Source organism: Mytilus californianus, unplaced genomic scaffold, assembly GCF_021869535.1.
Source record: "Mytilus californianus isolate M0D057914Y unplaced genomic scaffold, xbMytCali1.0.p SCAF_11, whole genome shotgun sequence".
In the NCBI taxonomy this organism is placed as follows: Eukaryota; Metazoa; Mollusca; class Bivalvia; order Mytilida; family Mytilidae; genus Mytilus; species Mytilus californianus.
In genome coordinates this window covers 57,576,145-57,602,799 of record NW_026262593.1, presented here as the reverse complement: position 1 = coordinate 57,602,799, position 26,655 = coordinate 57,576,145, and the positions used below count along the sequence as shown (strand labels likewise).

The 26,655-nt window shown below is 33.3% G+C and overlaps 1 protein-coding gene across 1 annotated transcript; it reads left to right on the top strand.

Moving 5' to 3' along the window:
• Positions 1-19,434: 19,434 nt before the first annotated feature.
• Positions 19,435-20,811, top strand: LOC127720385 (acetylcholine receptor subunit beta-type lev-1-like). The gene has a single exon (XM_052226972.1). It carries the CDS (start codon positions 19,541-19,543, stop codon positions 20,729-20,731), a length of 1,191 nt encoding a protein of 396 aa, XP_052082932.1. The 5' UTR covers positions 19,435-19,540; the 3' UTR covers positions 20,732-20,811.
• The last annotated feature ends 5,844 nt before the right edge of the window (positions 20,812-26,655 follow it).

The window sequence follows — 26,655 nt, the reverse complement described above, 5'->3', positions numbered from 1 at the left end:
TAATACTAATAATTGTATTATTTGTCTCTGATACAGGGGATCAGGATGAGGTTGTCGGATAGCAGGACAAAATAGGATCAACCCTATAATCTATTCAAACCATCTTCACTCCTAAATGTCTCAGTTCTTTCCAACTATATGTTTTTGTCTGTTTGTTTTGTTTATTGTAACCCGAAAAATTCAGTCGTTATATTCCGCTGATCTACGATTACTTCATTAACCTCGCAAGTAGGGGAGATCGATTACGGGGAGGGACTGAATTATTCAGGTTATGTTTATTGCTTTTTTATAAAATTGTATCCCTTTTCTATCTCCTTTTATTCCGAAAACAATTTTGAAATTGTTAATAACAGGATATGAATGGACAACAAATGCCAAGTGGTGAAAACAGTTCAAGTGGCCCTTTTGCTTTGAACAGGTGATTAAATAAGGTAAAGGATGAGGGATAGTCACGTGCATTTACTACACATACCAACACATGTGATCCCCCCCCATAAAAACCCCTCTCCAACTAGCTTGTTTTTCTGAGACCAATGCAATACACATATCGTGTATGCAGAAAAATTCACAAAGAGAATTTTCATTCATAATTTGTGATATTTCTGAAATATTTTTTTTAAAATATGATCAAGTGCTTTAAAGTTAAGAGACAAAATATCGTAACATTAATTAACACTGTATATTCCAATATTTACATGACTTTTGTTTACATGGACAATCAATTAACTGATCAGCTCCATATTTTATCTATAATTATTGTTTACTTTATTTCAACAAATGCTTCGATTTTTAAAATAAATACTTGTTATGTATTCTTCATTGATCTTCATTAAATGACTCAATGTTCTGTATGCACTTTTGGTGGATAAAGTAGGTTCTGTTTAGCTCGGGTTCTCATGTGGATTCAGTTATTTGCAAATAATTCCCAAATACAATTGAACATGCCATAACTTTATCCATCAAACACCTTTTCCTTTAATATGAAGCAGAATGCAATATTTGAAGTTTGAAATTAAATTTAAGAGTAATTCTGTCAGAAAATCAATCAAATCGATATTAAGAAAGAGAGGCGAAAGATACCAAAGAGGCATTCAAACTCACAAGTCAAAAATAAACTGACAACGCAATGACTAAAAAAAGAAAGACCAACGGACAAACAGACAACCAACAGTACACCAAAGACCGAGCAACACGAACCCCACCAAACACTGGGGATGATCTCAGGTGCTCCGGAAGGGTAAGCAAATCCGGCTCCACATGTGGCATCCATCGTGTTGCTCATGTTAGTACAAATCCGATGATAAGTCTAAATCGTTAGGTCACATTCGATGGAAAGGGGATGGGATTGTAGTACGACAATTGGAACATATCCGTTGTTATCTGTGAAACAGATATTCAATAATGGTCAACCAACTCGTAATATTGTCCGTAAAATTTACGAAGGGATGATTTCAGGTTCACAACTTGGCACTCTTGTTTTAATTCATGTCTGGGAAACACGAAACGGTGTTTATGAACGAGCACACAAAATAGAATTACATTTAAAAGCAGGTGATCTTGTTATTCCAAACACCCAATTGCTGTTCAGAATACAGACAATCTCCGTATAATGGAAAACTAACTCAAAATTAGACTATTCCACTTTTAACGTTAAAAGCACTAGGAACCTTTTACTTATTAGTTGCTATGGTCTGGCTTTCAGTAAAACAATGTTAGTACTCTTTGATCGGTACTTTGAATCTTATGTCTTTATGTTAAGGATGTTCGCTCCTCTTGTTTTTGAATTTTTGCCAGATATTCGAAATCCTCTGGTTTTATCCATGTAGTGCCATTAAAAATTTTGGCCCACTAACCCCTACTTTTCTTTTCATAATTTGATAAAATATAGTTAAAAATGACATCTTTGAAAATCTTATTAAATCCTTGTTATTTTTTTCATACTTTTAGACAGAAAAAAGGTGCCAATGTTAAATGTATGAAAAATCCAGAGAGAATCATTTCCCACCAAATTTTCAATGGCTTATATCTCGAATACAGCATACGGACCTTCATTTTTATCCGATTTTTAGTTCCTTTATTTATATACTATCAATTTATAACAGTCTTTTAAAAAGCTTATTATTTTGAAACAGAGTAGCGAACATCCTTAATTCGTTTATTGATTTGTCATAAATCATACCATTAGAGTTTTCCGTTTGAATTGTTACACATTTTGTCATGTCGGTGCCTTTGATAACTGACTATACGGTATGGTTTTGCTCATCATCGAATGTTTATTATTGATTACTAGTAATTCCACATCATTTGGACTCTGTTGGATAGTTGTCTCACTGGCAATAATACCACATCTCCTTATTCTATATAATAGTAAGTGTAGGGTGATTTGTTTTCATTGGAATTTTTGTTAGACTCAGATCGACGCCAAGTCACAATCGACGTCCCATCTTGACATTACACTTGCCATTATCAACGAATCTTCATTCAATTTGACATCGCGTATAATTATCAAAACAAAATCCGAAACATTTCTCTTGATATTGATATACACTATGGTTTAATAATTCATTCCCAGATTGGTATCTTTTTGTGTTTGCTGTAGTGATTGTTTATATTTGTATTATGCTGCCCAAACAGGCGACATTGAAAATCACACATGCAACATGTGTTATTTAGCTGACTTATCGAAAGGAACGTCGTAGTAGACAACTTTTTAAACCCGAAGTAGCAATTAAAACATAAAAAAACATGGATTTGGTGTAAATAACAACAAGAAAGCAACCGACAACAAATTCATGGAATATGCATTGTGTTAGGTCTTTCGTTTATATATGTAATCCCTGTATTATAGGGTTAGGTTTCAATTTACTGTTAAGGTCGGGTTCTAGGGTCAGGACTAGCGTCAGGGTTCTGTATGGTGTATGATAAGAGTAAGGGTAAGCTAGGTGTAGTAAAAACCAAAAAATTACCTCGATAGATTCATTTCGTATTCCTGTCCTTTTTTAGCTCACCTGGCCCAAAACGGCCAAGTGAGCTTTTCTCATCACTTGGCGTCCGTCGTCCGTCCGTCGTCGTCGTCCGTTAACTTTTACAAAAATTTTCTACTCTGAAACTACTGGGCCAAATTGAACCAAACTTGGCCTAAATCATCCTTAGGAAATCAAATTTAAAAAATGTATCCGATGACCCCGCCCATCAACCAAGATGGCCGCCATGGCTAAAAATAGAACATGGGGGTAAAATGCAGTTTTTGGCTTATATCTCTGAAACTAAAGCATTAAGAGCAAATCTGAGTGTAAAAAAAATGTTCATCTGGTCAAGATCTATCTGCCCTGAAATTTTCAGACCCATCAGACAACCCGTTGTTGGAATGCTGACTCTGAATTGGTCATTTTATGGAAATTTTGCAGTTTTTGGTTATTATTTTGAATATTATAATATATAGAGATAAACTGTAAACATCAAAATTGTTCAGCAATGTAAGATCTACAAATAAGTCAAATGACCAAAATTGTCAATTGACCCCATAAAGAGTTATTGCCCTTTAAAGTCAATTTTTTCACAATTTTTCGTAAATTTTTGTAATCTTTTACAAAAATCTTATCCTCTGAAACTAATGGGCCAAATTAAACCAAACTTGGCCTAAATCATCCTTAGGGTATTTTGTTTTAAAAATGTATCCGACGACCCCGCCCATCAACCAAGATGGCCGCCATTGCTAAAAATAGAACATGGGGTAAAATGCAGTTTTTGGCTTATATCTCTGAAACTAAAGCATTTAGAGCAAATCTGACATGGAGTAAAATTATTCATCAGGTCAAGATCTATCTGCCATGAAATATTCAGACGCATCAGACAACCTGTTGTTGGGTTGCTGCCTCTGAATGGGTAATTTTAGGGAAGTTTTGCAGTTTTTGGTTATTATTTTGAATATTATAATAGATAGAGATAAACTGTAACCCAGCAAAACTGTTCAGCAAAGTAAGATCTACAAATAAGTCAACATGACCAAAATTGTCAATTGACCCCATTAAGAGTTATTGCCCTTTAAAGTCAATTTTTCACAATTTTTCCTAAATTTTTGTAATCCTTTACAAAAATCTTATCCTCTGAAACTACTGGGCCAAGTTCATTATAGATAGAGATAACTGTAAACAGCAAGAATGTTCAGTAAAGTAAGATCTACAAACAATTCACCATTACCAAAACAGAGAATTTTGTCATGAATTCTATTCTTGTCTTTGATGTTGTAGAGTGTCCTTTGTTTAATATGTACTGCAGCACATATACGAAGGTGAGCGACAAGGCTCTTAGAGCCTCTAGTTTATTTTTCCAATACAAATACGTCATCCAGCCACGAGCCTTACTCCATTATTTCATTATTGCAGAAAGTATAGACAAAGGACGTCGATTTGAGAATCTAAAAAAAAAATACTTCGTTTAAAAGGACATAGAATCGGTGGTCAATTTGGAATCTTACTTTACCATTACGTCAAATTGAACCTCGATTTGAGGAACGGACGTCGATTGGAGATCAGATTTTACTCGGATTTGAGGAACGGACGTCGATTAAAGATCAGAATCGACCCGGATTTGAAGAACTGAGATCGATTAGAGATGAAATGTCGAAATGAGACTTACATATTTACAAAAAAAAAAGAAAAAAAAAAAAAAGGGAGAAAATATGTCGTAGAAAATACGCAAGTTTTGTATATAATATAGACATATAGACCACTTTCGAGTTATATCCTTTACCAGAAAAAAATCGTCAATTTTGCACGCCTTTATGACATCATTTACCTTTATTAAAGTTCATCAAGCGTCTTCGTGATCATCATTATGCAGGATAAACTAGAAATAATGTTTGTTCCGTAGGTACTTAATCACATTTCCCTAATGACAGCAGTGCTGATGAGCGATTATAAGAATTCAATTTGCCGAATAATTCGTGCAATATAGCATCATATTTTTCCAACCACTTGCTAAACTTGGTAACGGAAGTGACGATGCCCCTAAACGCATAAACGATGTTCACTAAAACCAAAGTTTTGACGGAAATGCAACGAACTCGAAAAGTGTCTATAAATACTTAGGCAGCTTTTGATGATGCCTTAACACCATAGACTGTGGTTCAAATCAATATATAACAGGCCTGTTGTAATAAGCTTAAGTTACATTCGGTTAAAAGGTGTGATCATAGTTTTTATTGAATCGGAGTTAAAGTTTTTTTTTCTTTTTGTTTAAGTAGTGTTTTATCTAATGGATCTTCGATAATTTGATTTAATTTCAAACGCAATCATTGGGTGTTACATATCTAAACAAAATTAGTAGTGACTAATCAAATGGCAATTTCCGTTGCAGTGAAAAGACTTTGACGCACAGTCGATATTCTGACTATAACTACTTAGATATTGTTGATGGGTTTATTTTGACACACTTACAAGTTTTAAATTTCATATTTTATACATATCTTCATTGGACCATTGCGTGGGTACTGGTTGGGTCAGTAAAGGTATTTGCCGTTGATGGCAGATATTTGGTGGTTTCTGGACGTTCTGACAATTTTTTTTCATTCTCTTTTCCTTCCTCCTTTTTGCATGACGTTTTAGCCATTTCTATGAATTTACCTGGAATCTTGATGTTTTAGAGCTTGATATTTGTAGATATCATGCAATGGGTGGTTATGAAATTTTGTTTGTTTATTTTTTGACTGTGGTATCATTGAAATATATATTCCATCTTCTCTCATTATTGTCTATATAAAAATAAAGAGATGTGGTATGATTGTCAATGACCTAACCATTAAAAAAAGACCAAATGACGTGAATGTAACTAAAGGTCACCGTACGCGTCAACAAGTAACAAACTCATACCGTATAGTAAGATATTAAAGGGCACGACATCACAAAGTATAAAGCATTCAAACGATCTACTTGATTTAGGATAAAAGAATAAAAAATAAATGAATAGAAGAGAGACAGCAACAAACGACAACCTTTGTATTACATGGAGAATAGGGGTCAGGTTGGACAGTATGTATACACGCAATATATATTTTATAATTTTGATACTGTCAAGTTATCAAATATTGGGAAAGTTTGTATATTTTAACAGGTGTCTTTGGATTTCTTGTACGTAGAAACATATATCATACGTGTATCTGCATCTTCCCTTGTGGGCCTCAGGTTCGATGTATGCAATATACATTTATAAAGTGTTTTAACATGTTTTATAATATATTTAATTTTATGACAAAACAGAGTAAAAATAAATTGAGAATAAACCAATACCCCCCACCCCTCCTTAAAAAAAAACAAAAAAAAACAGAAACAACAATAGTCACCACAAAAAAAAACCTTACGATATGAGTAAAAACAAAGGCACCAATGTTCACATTTGATTTAACTATAAGTATAAATGTATATTAAAGAGTAATACGACAATAAATTTCAAAGGTAAAATAAACTACCGTTACATGGGTTGAGAGGGTTGAGAGATAAACAATTTCAACTTCGTTAAGTTTTTTGCATTTAGAAATGTAAAACTATACAGAAAGTCTCTTTGTTTTCCTGCAATAAATCATGTACCTTATATGTTAAAGCTATTAAATTCCATTTTCTTTACCGTTTTATTTGCATAAATTGAACAATTAGACAGATATAATCTAAACCATTTTGTTTGTGTTGTGTGAAATAAAATCTAGACAGTTATCAAACAGAGCTTAATGTATTAAAAATGTTTGTAAAAACAGCACAAAATATCAATAATATTAAAATATCCAATTAAATTGTCAATTGTTAACCGTATTTCAGTTATGTTCTGCATCAAGATTAAACAAAACATTTATGCTAATCAAAGCAGTTAGCGTGAATGCTATTGAAAGTATGCATTATACAGAATATTTTTATGTTTTCATTTGTTTCTTAGTTTATGGGTTTTTGTTTTTATTTTGTTTTCCGGATTATTTTCCTGATATGATTTTTTTTTTCTCAAGTTTTTATTTATTGGAAGTTTGAGTTTTTTTTTAAATTATCAACCATTTCCCCTTATTGAATAATACATGATTGATTTTTTGCTTTCCGTTCAGTGGCAAACATGTCTTGCATGTTCAGGCCAATTAACAAAAAAAAAAAAAAAAAAAAAAAAAACAATAGGTAGGTCCTGCAATAGAGGTCGACCGTGGTAACTGACGTTGCACAAGTTGAATGATGCATTTCATAAACAAAATGAAATATCCGTATATCTCTCTTATGAAAAGTTAGGCGTTAAAGCATTCACAAAATTAATCAAGAATGGTTATTTCATTAATGATATAAAAATAAGGAACAACATGTGCACCAAAAGAGATTGCCAAAAATATATAAACGTTAAAAGATATCGAGAGAGTATTAAGTATCAGACAGAAATACACTGTTAAAAGAAGACAAAAAACGAGTAGAATAAATGCCATTCATCAAAGTCCAACACAGAAATGAGCCACTCCAAACACTGCTTCGAAAAACCGATTAACTCTTGCTGCACTAGTTTCATCAGTCGTGTTACATTCGTTGGTGCGCCATAAACAAGTTATTGAGTATCTCCTTCGTCTATTTTTTTTTATTAACTTACAGACTTTGTTGTCCTTTATTTATAACGAGGAATACTGGAGATAAATGCTAAATGTTGTTGTTGTTTTTTATGTTTTTTATGTTTTTATGTTTTTGTTGTTTTTGTCGTTTATCTTTTTTTCACATTGGGATGCATATCTATACTGAAGCGTATACGCGCCACATAAAAAGGTGTTTTTGTCTTTGCGTTTAATCGTTTAATCATTTCGCAAACGTTTGCGTTAAAGTTGCATATGCACGCAATATATATTGCAAACTTAGCCTTTATAGCAAACGTTCCTTGTTTACGCACAGTTTGCGAAATAATGCAAAATTTTCCCCCAAAAAAATAATAAATAAATAAATGCATTTATCAAAAAGGAAGTTTTTATGGCGTTATAATGCTTCCGCACATATCCATCCTGTAGCTTGTGATTTTTAATGATTTTTAAAAATATGATTGATTGATAGGTGGTTGCTTCAGGTAGCCTCAGCACAGGAAGGCTGTATCGCGGCGAGGTTGTTTGAATAATACATTCCTGGTATCATCGGACGCAGTACTTCCGGAGAGATTTCGTACAACATCGTACGCCATGAAAATAGCGGGGGAAGATACAATGAATGTTTAACGTAAATTAAGATACATTGTATATTGAAACATAGAAAGAATGTTCTTTCATTTTAAAGGTTTTTAATTTTTCAAGTTTGTTTATTATCGTTATGTTCCGATCCATATGAGAGTTTGGACCATACGCGTATGGTCATGACCATATGCGTATACTCATATGGTCCGACCATACGCGTATGGTCGGACCATTTAAGTATTATACTCGTTTGGTTATTAACGGGCAGGACCATATGAGTATTTAGACCATATGGGCCTTTGCCAATTATTCGTTTTTCATTATTTCAGAACCCCATTATTTCTATTCTTTTTTGTTGCCCATTTTTATCTTCTTTAGTATTCTTTATTCATTTTGCCAATTTTTCCGTAAACCAAAACTAGGCCCTCATATATCGGCTATTTGGTATCTGTGAAAATAAGATGATATAGAAATTTATAAGAAATAATTTGAATATTATGGCATTGATTCAATAATTGTTCCATACTATATATCCTTATATTTCTACTGAACCCTTTTGGAAACGATGCATTTTTAATTGTCAACCAAGTCATCCTGTATAACGTTTTGGTTAACTATCTAAATCTACTTATTAACTTTCATTCTTTCAGAATCATCTTTTCCAAACCGTGAAGAAAATTTCAGTGACGGATTCCTGGAGAGAGAGGGAAGTATAAAGGGAGGGGGACGAGGATAGGTTTCTGATTCGATTTTTTTTCGCATACAATCGTGGAAAATGTTTTGCCTCGCTACACTTCGATATTTTTACCATTGTAGACAATCACGGCCGCATATCCTCGAACCATGGATCCGCCCCTCCGAATAGTACATCTACGACGTTAAACGGATGTATCAATTTCCCTGCATCGTGCTTGCTTCTTTTTTAAAAATTTTGTTACCATATCTGTATTGAAAATTGGAAGAAAACAGACACAAGAGTAAACGAAAAAGAGTTACGAAAATAATTAAAAAAAAAAAAAATTGTTCGAAGAACAATCATAATACTACTATGGAGACAAATAGTAACTGTCGCATTCAGTTTAAACCTTTTGTCAAAAAAAAAATTTCGAACCTACTACTTATCACAATCTGTCTACGTTTACTTCACGTCGTCGTCGTCCGTCCGGTGTAAACTATTTCAAACATCTTCTCCTCTGAAACTACTGAACCAATTCCAACCAAAGTTAAGCTGATGAATCTAACAACCCATTGTTGGGTTGCTGCTACTAAATTGGTAATTTTAAGAACATTTTGCAGTTTTTGGTTAGTATCTTGAATATTATTATAGAAGTTTGAAGTTTTATATGACCAAAATTGTCAATTGGCCCCTTAAGGAGTTATGGCCCTTTAAGGAAAATTTTACACAATTTGTTGATCATGTTTTCTAACTTTAAAAAACCTTCTCCTTTGAAACTACTAAACCAAATTAAACCAAACTTTAGCTGAATGATTCTTAGGTTATCTAGAATAAAATTTGTGTTTTATTTTCTGTTTTCTCAGAAAACATGGCCGACATGGCTAAAAATAGATCATCAGGTAAAATGCAGTTTTTGACTTGCCGAATCGGGTATCTGATTTTTAGGTTATTTCCCCTGAATTGATGATTTTAATGAAATTTTGCAGTTTTTCGGTTATTATCTTGAATATTTTTATAGATAAAGATAAACTGTAAACAGCAAAAATGTTCAGCAAAGTAAGATCTACAAATAGGTTTTATGAGACCAAAATTGTCAATTGACCCCTTAAGGAGTTACTGCCCTTTAAAAACAATTTTTCACAATTTTTAAGCCACTCATTAATATATATTGAAAAGTAAATATAATCATTGATGAAAGATTTAAGCAAAAAATTACAGGTGAGCGATTCAGACTCTAGAGAGCCTCTTGTTTGTACTTCCTTTCTAATACAACTGTATTCAGGTTGTTATGTTGATATGTCAATCAATCAAGGATAATGCAATACTATAAGTGATATTGTTTGCTACTGACCCCATACGGACCCATAGAGGGTAAGTAAAATCCATAGGGGTGAGGCCGAAAGCCGAATTCCTATGGATTTTACTAACCCTCTATAGCTCCGTAGGCGGTCAGTAGTGAACCGTATAACGTATATATCGCACACGGGACTTTTCCTGCTAATTTATGTATAAAAATAAGCAATGAAATACAAAAACATTAATCGATGACGTCACTATTAACAGTAAACGTGACGTCATGAACCCCATATGAAATCTAGTGACCCCCTACGGATCCATAGGGGTCACCACGTGACGGCGCTAAACCAATCATAACGTCATCATTAACCCGAGGTGCGATAAATGTATATGTTTTCATAATAAATTAACGTTACCATATTTGTTTAAAGACGTCTGTATAAAAATAGAGCTTAGATGGCCGAGTAGTCTGAGTAATTCATTACAGTGATCACTAGCCTGTGAATACTGAGTTTGCATTCGAACCCCGTGTTTGGAAGATGTGTTCGGTTCCGTCTTTACTTGACTAGGGTTGCAAGTTTCCCCACCTAAGGTCAGTGGTTCTCTTTGGCTTCCATCATAAAGATATAGATGATGTAGAAAAGAGAGACAAAAGATACCAAAGGGACATTCAAACTCATAAGTCGAAAATAAACTGACAACGCCATGGCCAAAAAAAAAGAGACCAAAAGACAAACAACAGTACACAAAAATTACATAGAAAACCAAAGACTGAGCAACACGAACCTCACCAAAATTCGAGATTTGATCTCAGGTGCTCCGGAAGGGTAAGCAGATCCTGCTCCACATGTGGCACCAGTCGAGTTGATCATGTAAGTACAAACCCGGTGACAAGTCTATTTCGGTAGGTCACATTCGGGGAAAAGGGGACGGGATTGTGGTTACGACAATTGGAACATATACTTCGTCATTTGTGAAACAGATACCATAACGGTCAACCAACTCGTGATGGTGTCCGTTAAATTTACGAAGGGATGATTTCAACTTCACCACTTGGAACTCTTGGCCTCAGTGTGAGCGGCAACTCTCTATCAAGGAAATCATGATAGGAAATGCAAGCACTGAAATATCGTCACAAATAGGAGATATATACTCCATATGCTGCCACAAAGAAATGGAAATTTCACAATTGGGAAGCTGAAATCTTCTCTTTTGAAAATAGCGATAAACACAAACAATCAATCAAAATAAAAATGTGACTCACTATGCCCTTAATCGTGATAGCTTGGAAAAAGATAAGAGTTATAGTACTAAACAAAGTTTTATTTTGATGATTTTCCAGGACCTTTTTAGTGTATACATTATTCGCCTTTGAAAATACCCTTCAGGAACTGTTGGTGGAGGAAACTACGGTCACAGTGGAGCATCATCAGACTATATCTGCCTACCACATGACCCAGATTTTATTAAAGGTGATGGCCCATGGCCAATAACGACCGACTACTTGTCATCGCTCTATGGGACTGAATATGAAGATTGTTCATACTTCGGAACAAATTTCATTTATAACGACGTTCCTTGTGCGGTCTGTCGGGCGACACAACATTCGTCTGTATTGGTTATACCTAGTAAAACAACTTGCTACAGCAGTTGGAAAGTAGAGTACTATGGAAGACTTGCAACAGGTGCAGACACCCATAGTTCATCTTCGCAGTATATATGTATTGACATTGCCGCGGACACGCTAGAAGTCGGAGCTGTCAAAGCAGTTTGTGGGTCCTTAGGATGCCCACCGTTTTACAACAATGCACCTATATCATGTGTTGTTAGTTCTAATTAAATTGAATATACATGATTCCAATTTAGAGTGAATGTATTATATTTTAATTGCTTTATACATTTGTACTTAAGTGTTGAAAATGAAGTCATATTTATAAAATTCAAACAAATTATCAAAGGAATAGATACATGAGGATCTGGATGGAGGGTCCTTAAGTTTAGCATACTTTAAATATTTAGGAATGTTTTCTTTATCTTTAAAAATAACGCTTTTTTTCTGTAAAATTCTTATGAACATTATTGTACTATTAAATTATCATGTCATTTGGCAATTTCTTTATTTGGTACATCGTTCATTTCTATAATCAGTATTGTATTTCCTAATTCTTTTATTTTCCACAGTTAATCATTATACTTTTGTACCCCATTTTTCTCTATTCATTATTTGTTTTGGCCATTATTCCCTATTCTTTAAACCCCATCCAGATCCTCATTTATAAATACGTAAATTACTGACGAACGGAATATAGTCACTATTTGTTGTGAACGAAACAAAGAAAACAGTTTCTCATTTGGGTTATCGCCCGTTTTCCAGAAAAATTTCAAATCCTTATAATTTAGATATTCCTGTAAAGCACGTTACTTACGTTCAAAAGTGTTAAAAATGTTCTTTCTTTGGCGCCTCTATAACAGGCCTAGTAAGGAACAGCATCAATTAAACATAAGAGAAACAGAAGATACAAAGGAGCAATTAAAAGCCGACGAAAAAACATGCTGTAATAAAACTATAACCGACGAAAGACAAACATCAGTCTACGAAACAGGAAAGTGCATATGTATATATAAAAATAATATTTAGTTTATTTTAATTTATTTAATGAATGCCTGTATCCGAGGGTTTTAGAATTTCTTTACACGCCAAAAACATTTTTTTGGACTTTCAATGTAAAATCTAAATATCTTGAAAAAAGCTTAGTTTCCCTCACTCAATACAATTTGTTAATCACCAAATTGTCAGTCAAATCAAGTACTAATAAATCTAATGTAAGTTGCCTCATTTAATTTTTTGTTTTTGCAAAAAATCGTTTGCATGAAGTTATTCTACACGTGTCAAAATACATCCTTCTTTGGTCAGTATCAATAGTAAGTAACTGTCTATAGACTGCTTCATTATTGCACTTATATCTTAAAACTTTAGATGCTTGCACCTTTTTAATCGCAACTATCAATTATCTATACTGTATGCATAATCCGGTTGACCAAACAATTAAAAAATAAACCAGCTATGTAGCGATTTGATTGTCACTGGAAAGTAGACATTATGAAAGAAGGAGATGTGGTAAGATTGCCAATTAGACAACTCTTCAGCCAAATTGTCCAGTACAGACTGTCAACAGGCCCGCCCGTCCGAAAAGATTCTAAAAGGTTTCTTTGACGAGTTTAAAGAGTAGGACTCTCCAACAGCCCCAAGTGAATCAAATGCCCCAAACCGACCGTGACCGAACTTGACTGTATTTCAGAAGAACCTTTGGTGTGTTTATTATCGTCTGGTCCCAGACAAAATGTTACAGACAAGTCCCTTTTCAATTTAAGATATTTTTTTCTTTGATTAACAAAAGACCTATTTTATTTAAAATCAATTTTGATTTTTTCGTTATAAAAAACATATTAAACAATGTTGGGAGCAAAATTCATGTAAAATATAAGTTCATTGACTGACTTCATAGTGCAACGAAACATGTTCTGGTTGGTATGGTTAAAATTTGTAAAATCTTTATTTGAGAATGCTGATGAAAAAAAGAATGATTTTATTTCATAAAAAGAAAAAAAAAACAAATCAATCATTTTCTCTTATATGTAAAACTACTTGTAAACTAATTGGTTGCGAATTTTTGTCCTGTGACTTTCTGTCCGTTTACCTATATCTAGACTTCCGTCGAGATCGAATCCTTATTTAAGCTCTTAAGCCGTTAGTGTCCAAATGGTTGTATAGGAATTGTTCGAAAGAACTTCTGCTGGTGCTGCTTCTTCAAGTTGATGACTGTCACAATCAACAGACGGCGTTATGATTTCCTTCCTATGATGCAGAGAACTTTGACAGTTATGCCAAGAATGCCACTGATGTAGAGAACTTTGACAGTTATGCCAAGAATGCCACGACTGCAAACAGTAATAAAACATGTATGGTTATGCAGAGAAATCAGGAGAGAAAAATAAGGATTGAAATGTTCAGCGGTTTGTAGCATTTCAGGACAACTACATTCTGAATTTATGTTTCTTTTGCATCGCACTGCACCTAATAGAAGTAGTGTCAGAGAGAAAGTAGGGAAAATCTGAACGGGATGCATACATACGTAGCCACGTCCTGTCAGAATTGGGACGTTAATTTCAATGCCTGATATAAAGCTATCTAAGTGTCTGTTCCTATCACATATACCCTCATTTTATGTGGCTGTCTAAATTTCCCGCTTTCATTCTCAACCAGCTTATCTTATGGGACAACTGTTTACTATATTGACAAGTGTTTGTTTGCATTACGTTCAGTAGCAAATATTTCATTCATATTCAGGCCAAGAACAAACGAATAATTACTTTATTATGAAACATGCCACCTACAACCTCTTAAAACTATAATCTCTAGCCTGCATAAAAGGTTATACCCTTCAAACGATGCATCGAAACATAAGTTTAAAAATCTACCAGCCTTTCCTTGGTATTGATAATACACCCAGCACTGCCAAGAGGACGCCCCTCTATAGCATAGATTGAAGAATTCCAACAAAGTAAAAAAATAAAATGATAACGAAACTGTCTCACCGCAGTATTACCTACATTTTTTTCCATTTGCAAAATACTAAATTTATCAGTGTAAACATATTGTTGATCAATTTTAAATGTAATAGACAAATATCTAAATGTTTTAAGACTGATGTTGCAAGTTCTTGGACGAATTAAATATTGTTGTTTTGTCGAGCAATCCCCTTATCTCAGCGGTTAGGCTATCATTTGGATTGATGATGAAATGTCAACGTGTAAGTGGACTTGTAGATAACTGTAGACATTGACATTTAGAACAGTTAATTGATAGTTTTCATAAATCTATACTACTAAAGGAAGAGACCGATTTCATTGAGTCGCAACTCCTCTGAAACCATACAAAGTCGGAAATATTTGTGATATGACGTATAGATGTAGTGTTTTGTACTTCCTTAATTTGTCTTTGAAACAATTTTTTTCCACAGAAAACGCCAATTTTTGAGAATATATTTAAATTCGGAATCCGTTATCGATCCGTTTCTTATACGCTTTCGCGCATGCTCAGTCGACATACTACCCGCCCCTGTTTTTTTACACAGGCTTCTATTAATTGACAAAATTATTTTCTAACTTGCTTATACTGGCACAGAAAGCCAGTAAAATAGGCATTAAACCATTTTATTTATGTCTAAAAGCATTCCTAATAGGTTAAAATCCAAGAAATTTGCACAGTTCCTTCAAAAACATTGCAAATGCCCGCACTTCCGGTATTGGAAACTAATTACGGACTCAGACTTGGAAAAACCATGATAATTTTCTGGATTTCGTTTACGATGTCACAAATAATAAAAATAAAAAAAAATAATTTTCCGACCTACCGACCATATTTTAAAAAATGATGTACCATAAACACAGAATTTTTTCTTAGGGTATTTAATATTTTTATTTTCCAACCGAGATGAATGGGGTCTCTTGCATTATGTTCCTCATTTTTATCTCTTTAAAGAAATAGAATTAAATGCATTAACCGTGTCCAAATCCTTACTGTTTCCACCTTATTACTGTGTCCACACTTTTTGTTTCAACAGTTGCCCAATTGTACCGCGATTTCGCGGGCATCTTCTCGTATAGTTTAACCCCGCCGCATGTTTGCGCCTGTTCCAAGCCAGGAGCCTCTGGCCTTTGTTAGCCTTATATGTTTTTTTTAATTTGAGTTTATTTATATTTTAGAGTTTAGTATTACGTCCATTTTTACTGAACTAGTACACATTTTTGTTTAGGGGACAGCTGAAGCCCGCCTCCGGGTGCGGGATTTTCTCGCTGTGATGAAGTCCCACTGGTGGCCTTCGGCTGTTTTCTGCTCTTTGGTCGGATTGTTATCTCTTTGACACATTCCCGATTTCCATTTTCAATTTTACAATGACACTAAAAAGAATATTGAGTTGTGTTAAAGGAACAATGTTTGAAAAAAACTATGAAACGTTTAAATAACATTTATCTATCAATGCTTTGGGCAATCGGGGTCGAATGGTTAATTTGAAAGTGCAATGTATATATTTATTGTATATGCATAAGGTTAATTTGATTTGAAGTATATTTTGTATTTGACTTCAATTTAGAACTGTTGGACTTTTAAACGTGTTTGTATTTTTGTTGTTGATAGGTTGTAATGATAGAAATAACCAGTTGCAACCTGACAATTAGTAATTATAAGCTCAAGTTATACATCATATAAAACTTGAACTGGGAGAGGGGAGTTTCATATGGCTTTACATAAATTGGCACTAAATGTGTTAGTAAGTAAAAAGCTACTTAGTGGGCAATTAAACACCATAAGCCTATGAAGGAAAACAAAACCAGAACAAGATTCACATATCGAAAAAATGAAAACGGCATAAACAAGTGAAGCTTAAACTTTTAGTAAATTATAGAACAGATATGTATATTGAAAATAAAAATAATACTTTGGAAATTTCGTTCGTCCGAAACGCCTCTCAGGAGTTACCTTCAACTGAAACACTCAAACAAAAACATCTGAAAGCCAAGGATGTAAAAATACGTATACAAGATATGACCAAAAGTTATCTAAATTAAAAAACGAGTTTATTGTCTTTTACTCTTTTTGTGGGGTCTTGAAGTAACTGTCTCTCATTGATGCATATACGACACTGCCTTTCGTTCATATTGTTTACATGAATAACCGCTGTTGGTATTCTGTTGAATTTCTGAATCAAAGAAACATACATAGACAGAGTATTTATATTTACTCTAGCATCGTCGAGGTAACAGGTTTATCTAACTTTAAAAGGCCAAAACAAATGTCTCCTTGCAGCAATGCAGAAATAAAAAAGGTATGTTCAATATAGGTAGGTAAAACGATTAAGTAATACTTTTTAAACCTAAACTATATAGGGAAATGTGTTAAAATATCTGGACTTGAGGTGCTTCATTCAAAATTTCTTAAATGTGTTAGGGAAGGAATGACAATCATGGGTAAGAAGGGAGACAGGAAACACAACTATATATTTATTTGCCTTACCGTTCTGCTTTTTTATAAAAGAAGGAAAAAGATACCAAGAGGACAAGAAAAACAAGTATTCGATTAAAATCAGATAACACATGGCCAAACTGAGGTAAATACGAAATTGCAAAACAGCGCTCCAAGCAACACTAAAGATTGCGTTACCCGAACCCACCAAAAACGCAGATGCGTAGGAAGGGAAGGCAATTCTTGCTCCACTAGAGGCACATAATGTGTTGCTACTGTCATGTAATTACACTGAGGTATTCAAAGTTGGGTGTCTTTATTGGTCGCAACTTTCATACTTGACATAATAGATGCCCAAAAGTTACAATTTATTCTGCTTGAACCCGGATTAAGACTTTAAAAGTACAGTTGAATTAAAATACGACGATGTTGTATGATTGCCAATGAGACAACTACCCAACAGAGTCCATATGACTACGATTTCAGCAATTATAGGTCACCGTATGTCGGTTGAAAACTGGACTTTACAAATAGGAGATCACTTAACTGTTTCAATACTTTCTATAATAATAACTTTCGTTATTTATGGTGATATTTGTGTTTGGAATGTATGAATCATAGGTTAGTAGTGCAATTTTATTGAACTGGGTTTCTTTATCGGGAAAGCTGTTATTCGCTGCATCATCGGTTCTTAATGGTAAATGTGAAATCATCTCTTTTTCCCCCAAAATAAAATGAGGGTCTGGATGGGTGTCCTTCATTTCTGTAGTCTTTAATTTTGTAGGCCATTTTTCTCTTTTCTTTATATTTTAGCACCTCACTATTCTCTATTCTTTATTTTGTGGATCCATTTTTCTCTATTCTTTATATCTTTAGCCCATTATTCTCTATTCTGTAAACCCCCACCCACTCCCTCTAAAATGGTTGTTTTAGTTTGATATAACGACTACAATTCTGTTAATGAAAAGAACAACGACAATAGGGTTATAAATTGGCATTCGTAATAGCACGATGATCTAAAATTATAATATTAAAAATATATTAAAACTCATTACAAAACATTTGCTTACTATACCTAGAATAATACCTTTTACATTTTTTATTTAAATTGTCAATTGATGAATGGCACAACATCTTATTCTGGTTTGTAAACTTGTTATTAATCAAATCCGTTCTGTGTAACAATAATGACATTATTTTATAAGATAAAAGGATAAAATTCTGTCTTTTAAACTTTTTTTTTGAATAAAGCATACTGAAGAATCCAAACAGTATTAATTATTTTGACTTACAATCTGTAAATGATGACTTTACACTTGAGTGACTTTTTGTGTAATTATGAAAACATTTAAATGGTAACTTTACATTCACAAATGATTAAAGAGGGACGAATAGACATTTTAAGAACTGCGTTTGAATATATAACCTTTGCATGCAAATATTCGTGATTAAATATGGAAAAGAAGGACCAATACTTCCATACTTCTTTCAGAAAATGATTACGCCTAAATGTTCATTTATTAATAGAAAGTAAGTAAAGTTCAGGGGCAAGTTTGTCATGCAATTTCATATTCAAAGAGGAAATTTATAATTATTTAGAACAGAAAAAAACTAAAAGCGGATTTTCATTTATTGCAATCTATTATGCACATCTAGAAAAAAGAATAAAAAAAATAGGTTTAACATTAAATAAAAAAAGGGTGGGTGGTGGATGATTTATGAATGGATAGAGAGTTACAGAAAAGGATGAGGACTTTATACGACTGTCATAAAATTGAGAGGTTTAGCTAGCTATAAAACCAGGTTTAATCCACCATTTTCTACATGAGGAAATGCCTGTACCAAGTCAGGAGTATGACAGTTGTTTTCCATTCGTTTGATGTGTTTGAGTTTTTGATTTTGCCATTTGATAAAGGACTTTCCGTTTTGAATTTTCCTTGGAGTTCGGTATTTTTTGCTATTTTACTTTTTAAACATGTTTAAATAGTGTACTATAGTCCTGCTCAAACAAAGAAAGAAGTTCATTGTGTATTTTTTTCCTTTTTATTTCAATCAAATTGCAGTTATTTGATTACACATAACCATAGCACTTATGCCTGACAAAAATTGATTCCGCCTGAAATAATTAAAGAAAAATAATTACTATTTAGACAGTAATGATTGCAGAACGGATATCGACAATGGCGTCTCAAATCACCTATACAAACATTTAAAGATATTAACTGTTGAAAATACTTTATTACATTTAGAATAATTGTTCCCTCATTTGAATCGGATATGACAAGATAGGTGTTTAAAACACCCGCTGACAGATATTGTTAAAAACATTAATTGTCAAAATATTAAAGGAATAGTATATTTACAAATATACAAAAAAATGTCAGCCATATTTGTGATAGTTCTGGCCATATTGACGCTGAGTAAAACAAACGGACAAGATATTTCAAATGTGAAACAATTATATACGGATGTTTTTGCCAATCATCAAAAGGAAGTCCTACCAAAAGTTGATCAAAACACGCCATTACAGATTTCAGTGACAATATATCTGATGACTGTAACAAAGTTTGACGAAGTCGATGAAACGATAGTTATCTTAGGCGGTATGGGGTGTTCATGGAACGATGCTGGAATATACTGGGACCCGACGTCTTATGGAAATAAAACATATACCATTTTATCGAGTGAAAAAATATGGACGCCACCAATAACTCTAATAAACGCTGTTGATGTTTTAGGTCCTGTCCAAGGAGACACCAAAACTAATGCGTATATCTTTTACGACGGAAACGTGACATTGCCTCTTGGAGGTGTAATGTCAGCAAAGTGTACAACAGATATATCAAAATTTCCATATGATTCTCAGACTTGTAAATTTCAGTTTCTTTCGTGGGGTTTAGATGAAACGGAATTAATACTTAATTTAAGTTCTGATCCTTTTAATGCACAATTTTTTACACCAAATTCTAATTGGAATTTTTCATCGTATGATATACGGACATTTTCCTGGAATGGATATTCAACATTAGAATTTTCGATAACCATCAAACGTGCGTCTTTGTACTACAGCGTTATGGTTGTATGTCCAACTATTTTGTTTGGGTTGCTGAATCCGCTTGTGTTTCTTCTCCCTGTCGAATCCGGTGAACGGATCGGACTAGCAATGACCATACTTCTTTCGTATGCTATTTTTCTAACCTTAGTTTCTGCAGCCATTCCCGCATCGTCGAATCCAATGTGTATTCTATTGATAGTAATGATAGTAACTATCGTTATAAGCGGTATCATAGTTGTACTGGCTATTTACGTTTCATCCCTGTACTATCGAGATGATAAGATTAAAATAAACGCTTTCTGGAAGTTCATTGGGTTACGCCTTCCTTGGAGCAAGACACACAATAAAATCGCAACAGAAACGGTTTCCTGTGAAAAGCCGGGAATAGGTTGTTCCGGCGATGTTAATGTTACATGGCAGGATGTAAGTCATGGATTAGATGTTTTGTTCTTGATTGTGTCTTATATTTTAATATGTGTTTTAATTGGAGTGTATTTCATAATTGTACGGTAAACTTCTCTTAAGATGTTTTTGAACTGATATTAAACTTCTTGTTTATGTTGTAAATGCACAAAATACAATATTTTCATATTTGCTTTAACCTTCTTTATAAAAAAGCAAGGGATATAAGATAAAAATATAGCGTGTTTACATACATATCTATAAATATTAATACAACGTACTAAAAAATTAGAGCATGTCAGTGGTACAACGGCTTTGTTGTGTATCTTGAAAGATGGTACAAAGTCATCATCTGTGAGTTATTTTAAACAGTTTTTATTACTGGAAAATTACAACAAAAAAGTAGTACAATGTTACATGAAATTCAAATATTGGATTCGGAAACAATTTTGGAAAAACTTTTACAAATCCTTCTCCCAACAGTGAGTTGAAATGTTTCCGTCCGACATCAAGGTAAAAACGGCCTCTTGCGCCAACATGAACACTACCATTTCTCTATTCCATATATGTATTGTAACCACAAACAAGTATATTATTATTGTTGTTAAATAATATACCTCACATTTAAATGAATCAAATTGGAAAATCCCATAATATTTAAACCCATTCTAATAAAAAAATGTTACCTTCCGGTTTTTGGAAGGCCCTTACTCATCAATCTTAAGATTTAGACTTGATACTCATGAACAGTACATGCCAGTACATTAGAGTTTGGAGTTAATTGCATAGAAATTATAGTAAAGAGTCCAAAAAGTCACTGTGATCGGAGAAAAAAAATATTTTGGCACAAAATCGTAAACAAAAATTATTTTTCTATCTTCGGTTGCCACTATTAATACCATTACGGACAATAACTACTCCTTTCTACGAACCCTTTATCCACCCCACTTTTCATACGAACTGGCTCTTTTTACATATTTCGTTTAGTATAATATCTATTTGACAGTGTAATTATGTGCACATTTTAATATCTCTTTTTAAATAACAAATATGACATTTTTCTTAATTATATATGTTGTTTCTGAGTTACAAATCTGATTGATAGTATTATTATTTGTATCATTATTACAATTATATTTCATCCTGCATTATTATCTTTTATTTTTTGCTTCTGAATATCATGAATGTTTTAAGATTTAATTTTTATGAATATAAATGAGTTGTATGCCCTTTGATAATTTCAAATACGAGTGTTGTGTTTTCATAAGTAAATTAATATTCTTTTATTATTATTATGCACAATTCATGTCAAATTTGTGGTTTGAATAAAAATCTATGCGTTTCACGCAATTCAATGAGTAACTCTAAAATATATTAAGTTTTCTTAATTTCTGATTTTCCTACAATGAATCGTCATGACATGTAGTAAGATATGATCATATACTTTTGCCAAGAAAGAATGATATAATTGTCGGAAGACCATTTCAGTTTAGGAAGCATACCGGAGAATCATCGGCAGTTTAATTCATGTTCTCTTTTCATTGATTCTGTTGCGTTAAATTTGTTATTAGTAATTGACAAAATCGTTTTGTCCTGTACTTTTGATTATGTTGCTGTATGAAAATTCTCTAAGGTAAACGACTGAAATAAGAGTTTTGGACGGCATGATTTCATATCAGTACGTTTAGTTTGTTTTCAGTAACTTCAAGTACTCCATCTATGGTACAACTGTATTTGTTGTTTCGCCTGAAAGTGAAGCTCTATCGAACCACATGAATCAGTTTAGTCGTCTGGCGTCGCCGTCCACGTTGTCTGTGTTACACTTTGTCAATCCGCAATTGCGTTTGAAAATTTCAAAGACTCGTTAACAGAAAATGCACTTGTGCACTTCCTATTTGGTTTTTAATCTGAATGAATTTATAGGTGGCAATCCAAAACATGGACGTTGACATTTTTGCTAATGTTATTTGTAGTTGTCAGCCAAAAAAATGTCTTCCATGTAAAACTCACAAAGGTTTACTGATTAGCTTGTACTTATTATAGAGATATTTTCCTCGACTGAATATTATTACCTGTTCAATTTATGAACACTTTGTTATTCAACTGATCGAGAATCAAAAAGAGAGATTTGAGGTTCAATATCTTTCCCCGAAGAACCTTGACTGTGAGCTAGGGTCTTATGTCATATTTTAGTGTTATTCTATTTTTCTGAAAATTGGCGTTATATGTCGATCGTGTTGTAAACATTTATTCACACATTTTAAAGGACGGTTCAGAGCTTGAGTTCTTGTATATACACCTGTCTATAGTTGAAGACTGTTGAAGTATGCTGACCTTTAGATGTTTTAGATCGCGGTGTTGCTGTCCAATAAACACAAACATCACATCTCATTTCATTTATACTTCACTAGACTAGTGAAAATTTGACAAAACAAGTGCTTGATGAAAATTTCAATTCCGTGCGCACTTCTCAAGATACCTATGGTATGCTACATGGTAAGTTCAGGAAACAAATTTATCAGAAGAGAAGCGCGCACAATTCCAAAGTGATATTCAAACAAATTTAAGTTGAATATGAACTGAAAACTCTATGTCAAAATATAAAACAGAAACACGATGAAATGATTAACAAAAGTTTACAAAACACAACATAGAAAACTAAAGAGTTAGCAACACGAACCCCACCGAAAAATTGAGGTGATCTCGGGTGCTCCGTAAGGTTAGCATATCCTGCTTCTTATGTGCCACCCGTCGTGTTGCTAATGATTGATTATGTTAGTAATCATCAGGTGGTAAGTCTCATTCGGTTCCGTCACATTCGAGGAAACAAAACAAAATAAAATAACAAAAATTCCGAATTCCGAGGAAAATTCAAAGCGGAAAGTCCCTTATCAAATGGCAATATCGAAAGCTTAAACACACCAAATGAATGGAAAACAATTATCATATTCCTGACTTGGTACAGGCATTTTCTTATGTAGAAAATGATGGTTTAAACCTCGATTTATAGCTACCTAAACCTCTCACTTGTATGACAGTCGCATAAAGTTTCATTATATTGATTTCATAAGCAACAAACAGATTAATAATAGTCTCCTAACCACTACATTAAAAACTAAAGACTGACCCAAATGAATTCAACAAAAAATAGGGATGATCTCATGTACTCCGGAACGGCCAACTAATCCTGTTTTAAAGGTATGATTATTATTTTTTTCTTTTAAATATATAATGGTATATAAATTCAAAAATAATCCTCAGTGGTCTCGTGGTAGCGTGTTTGCATCGATTGCGTGAGTTTGACACGGGCCTGTTCAAATCTAAGACTGTAAATTGATATTTGCTGGTTCACCGCTAAAATCGCGGCATTTAGCATATAAGAGAAAAGACTAGTCTTCCTGTGAACTGATACCTTATTAACTAGCACATTAAAAATCCGGCTCAGCGTATCGTTGTAGTACAAATCATGTTTCTTATTAATAAGTTTTATCATATCGTCTCCATCTCAGATGTAAAGTTCTTCAGAATATTTCAATTTTAAGTTGTCGTTTCACAAATATATCCGGCTCAGTTTTTCAAAGTTTGTATTAAATTGAGTGGTATCGAACTTTTAATTTGTGAACATTCAGATCTACATTTTAATTAATTGACAAGTTTTTCATAAATAGAATAACTCCTGAATTAGATCTATTAAATTCATTAGATTCACCGTTCCATATTTCTTTAAAAAGAATTATTTATCTTTTAAAAAGGAAGAATAAAACATCAGCTTAATTTTGGAATGAAACTGTGAAAGTACTAAATTATCCTATTTCGATGTTTAAATTCATAGTTGAAGGGTTTTGAATACCAGTAATTATAACGATAAGCAATGGATGCTGTAGTGTTTTGGCTATTTTCTAGACCTCCATGAAAACATTTCGTATGAACCCAATATACATTTTTAGCTCACCTGGCCCAAAAGGGCCAAGTGAGCTTTTCTCATCACTTTGCTTCCGTCGTCCGTCGTCGTCTGTTAACTTTTACAAAAATCTTCTCCTCTGAAACTACTGGGCCAAATTTAACCAAACTTGGCCACAATCATCATTGGGATATTTAGTTTAAAAAAATGTGTCCAACGACCCCGCTCGACAACCAACATGGCCGCCATGGCTAAAAATAGAACACAGGGGGTAAAATGCAGTTTTTGGCTTATATCTCTTGAAACTAAAGCATTTACAGTAAATCTGACATGTTATAAAAAGGTTCATCAGGTTTAGATCTATCTGCCCTTAAATTTTCAGACCAATCAGACAACCCGTTGTTGGATGCTTCCCCTGAATTAGTTATTTGAAAGAAATTTCGCAGTTTTTGGTTATTATCTTGAATATTGTTAGAGATAGAGATAAAGTGTAAACAGCAATAACGTTCAGCAAAGTAAGATCTACAAACAAGTTAAACATGACCAAAATTGTCAATTGATCCTTTTTATAAGCAGTTATTACCCTTTATAGTCAATTTTTAACAATTTTTCGTAAATTTTTGTAATCTTTTACCAAAATCTTCTACTCTTAAATTACAAATTCAACCAAACTTGGCCACAATCATCATTAGGGTATTTAGTTTAAAACATGTGTCCAATGACTCCGCCTTCCAACCAACATGGCCGACATGGCTTAAAATAGAACATAGTGAAATGCAGTTTTTGGCTTATATCTCTGAAACTAAAGCATTAGGAGCAAATCTGACATGGGTCAAAATGTTCCTCAGGTTAAGATCTATCTGCCCTGAAATTTTCAGACAAATCAGACAACCCGTTGTTGGGTTGCTGCCCCTGGATTGTTAACTGTAAGGACATTTTGCAGTGTTTGGTTAATATCTTAAATATTATTATTATAGATAGGTTAAATTGTAAACATCAATAATGTTCAGCAAAGTAAGATCTACAAATAAGTCAACATGACCAAAATTGTCAATTGACCCCTTAAGGAGTCATTGCCCTTTAAAGTCAATTTTTAACACTTTCCGTACATTTTTGTAATCTTTGGGTAAAATGCAACAAAAACAAAACAAAAATATCAGATGAGCGACACAGGCTCCTTGGATTCTCTAGTTTTTTTTAAATGCTAATTTTCAAAAGTACAATGTGCATGTATACTGATAAGAATTTGCTAGCTAAATAAAGTTATTTGAAATATAAGTTTGACCAAAGGAATAAAAAATTAAAAGAAACTGGATATACGAGAAAGGAGATAATCAACCAGGACAAGCAAGAAAACAGCCAAAGAATTACAAAAAAAAAGAAGAAAAAACTGAAAGAGCTTTTAGAGAATATACACTACTGATTAGACCCTAAAATGAGTCTAAAATGGCATTAGACAATAAATTCACAGTAAATTGGTCGAGTGGTCTAGCGCGTCGGATACAGTGCAGGCGATTTGGTGTAACGATATCTCAGTAGAATGAGTTCGAATCCCGGTGAGGGATGAACAAAACATTTGCGAAAGCACATTTACAGATCTAACATTGTTGGGCTGATGTTTAGACGAGTTGTATATATATATATATATATATGTACATTGTATCATTAATGTCTTGACCATGTCGACAAAAATTGATTCCGAATGACACAAAGAAAAATAATTACTGTATTATTTAAACAGCTATACTTTTAGAACAAATATCGACAAAATCTTCTTAATGTACCTTTATAAACATTCAAAGATATTTACTGTTGATTTTAAAATAATTGGTCTTTCATTTGGAAACGATCTAACAAGACATAAGTTATGAACACCCGCTTACATTGACATTGTTAAAGGATACTTTTTCTAAAAATAAATATAAAACGCATATCACAAATGCATAAGTATCAAATGATGTCAATCCTATTTTTCATAGTTTTGACGATTGTGACGCTGGGTAGAACAAACGGACAAACTCTTTCAAATGTGAAACAATTATATACTGATGTTTTGGCCAATCACCAAAAGGAAGTCCTACCAAAGGTTGATGAAAAAACGCCATTACAGATTTCCATGGGATTTTATTTGTTT